This window comes from Plasmodium cynomolgi, assembly GCF_000321355.1.
Source record: "Plasmodium cynomolgi strain B DNA, scaffold: 0280, whole genome shotgun sequence".
In the NCBI taxonomy this organism is placed as follows: domain Eukaryota; phylum Apicomplexa; class Aconoidasida; order Haemosporida; family Plasmodiidae; genus Plasmodium; species Plasmodium cynomolgi.
Window position 1 is genome coordinate 1 of NW_004192824.1, and position 2,714 is coordinate 2,714.

At 40.2% G+C, this 2,714-nt stretch overlaps 1 protein-coding gene across 1 annotated transcript; it reads left to right on the forward strand.

The window, feature by feature from the left end:
* Nucleotides 1-1,828: 1,828 nt before the first annotated feature.
* On the forward strand, nt 1,829-2,592 carry PCYB_003380 (hypothetical protein; the record flags this gene model as incomplete). The annotated part of the gene is made up of 2 exons (XM_004227759.1): nt 1,829-2,209; nt 2,401-2,592. 2 exons carry the CDS (start codon nt 1,829-1,831, stop codon nt 2,590-2,592), a joined length of 573 nt encoding a protein of 190 aa, XP_004227807.1.
* Nucleotides 2,593-2,714: the final 122 nt, after the last annotated feature.

Here is a 2,714-nt window from a genome sequence, read left to right on the forward strand (position 1 = left end):
TTAATTTNNTATTGNNTTGNNTTGNNTTGNNTTGATAATTTTTTTTTTTTTTTTTTTTTTTGTTCAATTCTAAGCCGTTTAATTTGCTTCGCGCTCGCTGGGTACGCTTCATTTTTCGCGCAGCAGCGACGAGGACATTTTTTGCAATTTTCTGCTTCGCGGCTAGTGATTTGCTGTTTGGAATTTTTACATTTCGTATTACATTTTTCGCGTTTCACATTTCGTATTACAATTTTCGCGCTTCACAATTCACATTTAACTTTTGGGTTTGTCTCTTAGCATCCCTATGACTTAGTCACTTCACGGCTTCGCAACTTTACAATCTCACCCCGCGAAGTCGTACATCTGCGCATTTCGCTCTTGATAAATCCCCCACAGCTCCTCCCACTACCTACACAAGAGGGCCCTTTCACGAAAAGAACTCATCAACTTTGACGTTGAAGTTGGTGATAATGCAAAAAAAAAAGTAACCGCGCATAGTTTTGTATATACATATATATATATATATATATTTTTTTTACGCCATCCTCACATACGCGTCATATGCTTTACACGAAAATGGTTCGCTCCGTTCCTAAGCCAATCATTTGTGACCAATAAAAACAATATAAAACAGAAAAAGATAGAAAAAAAATGTAGCAAAAGAAGAATTGCAAAAAAAAATAGCAAAACGAAATATTATGTCATATCGTAATAATAATAGCCTAACATGTAGAATGCAAAAAAAANAAAAAAAAAAAAAACGGAAGAGCCAGAAGTATGCGTACACAATGTTTTCTCGCCTCAAGAAATGTTGTCCTTTTCGCAATGCGCCGCACTTAGTGAATGCCCCCCGAGGAACATAAATAACCGCGCAGTTCATACAGTGTAGAAGAAAAATGACTTTTCTTTTTACCTTTTTTGTTTTTTGTTTTCCCCCCTTTTTCCAAGGTATACCATTTTGTTAAGAAAAACAGATTGAGGGAAAAAATATGCCAATCAGTTTACGCCTCAATAACGTGCGGGAAAACAACACTACGATACGCATGTCATTTTGCTCTTGCGCTCGGTTGTCAGAGGAGAACGGCGGGACATTAGGCATGCTTGTATGGTACCTCACGTGAATCTTTTTTTCACACGCGCATACGTTAATACGTTAATACATTCTTATTTTCTTATTTTCGTATTTTCATTTTCTTCCCCTTTTATGTACATTTCTTTCATATTCGGGTCACCCTCAATATGGAAGTGGGTGCAGAACTTTGAACTGACCAACCCCCTACTTTCTACAGAGCGCAGCGCGGATTGACACCAATTTGGAGAGGTCGAACTCACGCTGTGTATGCGCCCGCACCACCGTCACAACCAAGTGAAACCCTTTGAGGATACATTTCAAACGACATTCACAGAACTTCTCCCCCACATTCACTACACAAAATGGTCATGGTGACAGAAGAAAAATATCAGAATGTCCCCCCAGAAAATAATAAAAGCAGTATCCTGGATGATGTGATTGAAGACCTGATTTATTACGCAAGGAAAAACGACATTGATTAGGTTAACAAAAAGGTCTTCGCAACATGGAAACATAAGCTAAATTAACGATGTGAGGAACGAAAATAAAAGCACACTCCTACATTTTGCATGTGCAAATAACAATGTGGACATGATTCGCTTACTGCTATACGAATGCGCAATTGGAAAAAACGAACTGTATGAACATATGAGGAAAGAGTTTTTTCAAATTTCCCACGTGAAGGACTGATACAAGTTAAGTACCCATTTCAAAAGTAAAATAAACTCGATGAATTTTTGGGGGAGCATTTTCTCTGACGAGCATGATGGCAGCATGCACAATGGAGACAGTAGGCAGGATGTCGGAGAAGCTACTTTAAACAGCCACGAAGAAACGTGGAGGAAGCAAATTTGCCTGTACAAGGAAGCCAACAAAATCGACCTACTGAAGAAAAACCAATTCGACAAGAGCATTCTGTCGGAGGCCTTCATCGCCCAGGACGAAAATATTTTGCACCTCGTTCTGAGCCCCCCCATGTCGAGTGTGCTAGAAGAGCTGGATGTTCGCGCGATGAGTGGCATGAGCAGCGGCGTAGCCAACCGTGGGGACAGAACACCCAATAGCCACAAGGACACAGCGCTCACGACAAACCTAGAGGAGGGAAAAATAATTCATGAGTGCACCCACGAGTTGCTCATCAACGAAAAGGCAAAAGTAAAAACGGGGAAAGCGAAGAAGAGGCCATTATACTGATAAGAAAAATTGGGACAAACTATTTTGGTAATTCATTTGTGAATGGCAAAACTTCAGGAGAAGAGGTCCATTCGCATAATGATATCACCGGGATTAACATTTGGTAGTGCTGCCTCATGGTAAGCAAGTTCATCTCCTACATGTGCCTCCAGAATAGAACCCTCTCTAGCAACAAAATGGTATTTGAACTCGGTGCAGGGAGTGGACTAGCCAGCATTTCGCTTTTCACGCATGCGAACATTTTTCGCAACGGAACTAATCAAGGACAGAATCAAGTAGTCATTACCGATGTCAACCCATTCACTCTAAGTAACCTTTCGCATAAGGTCCTATTAAAAGAATAAGTCTTTGGCCTCCCAGATTCAGCATGGAGAAGTAAAAATATGCAACATCGATTGGATCAATGAAAATACGTACCCACGTGAAAATTAGCAAATTGTCACATATGACTACATTATTGGGAGTG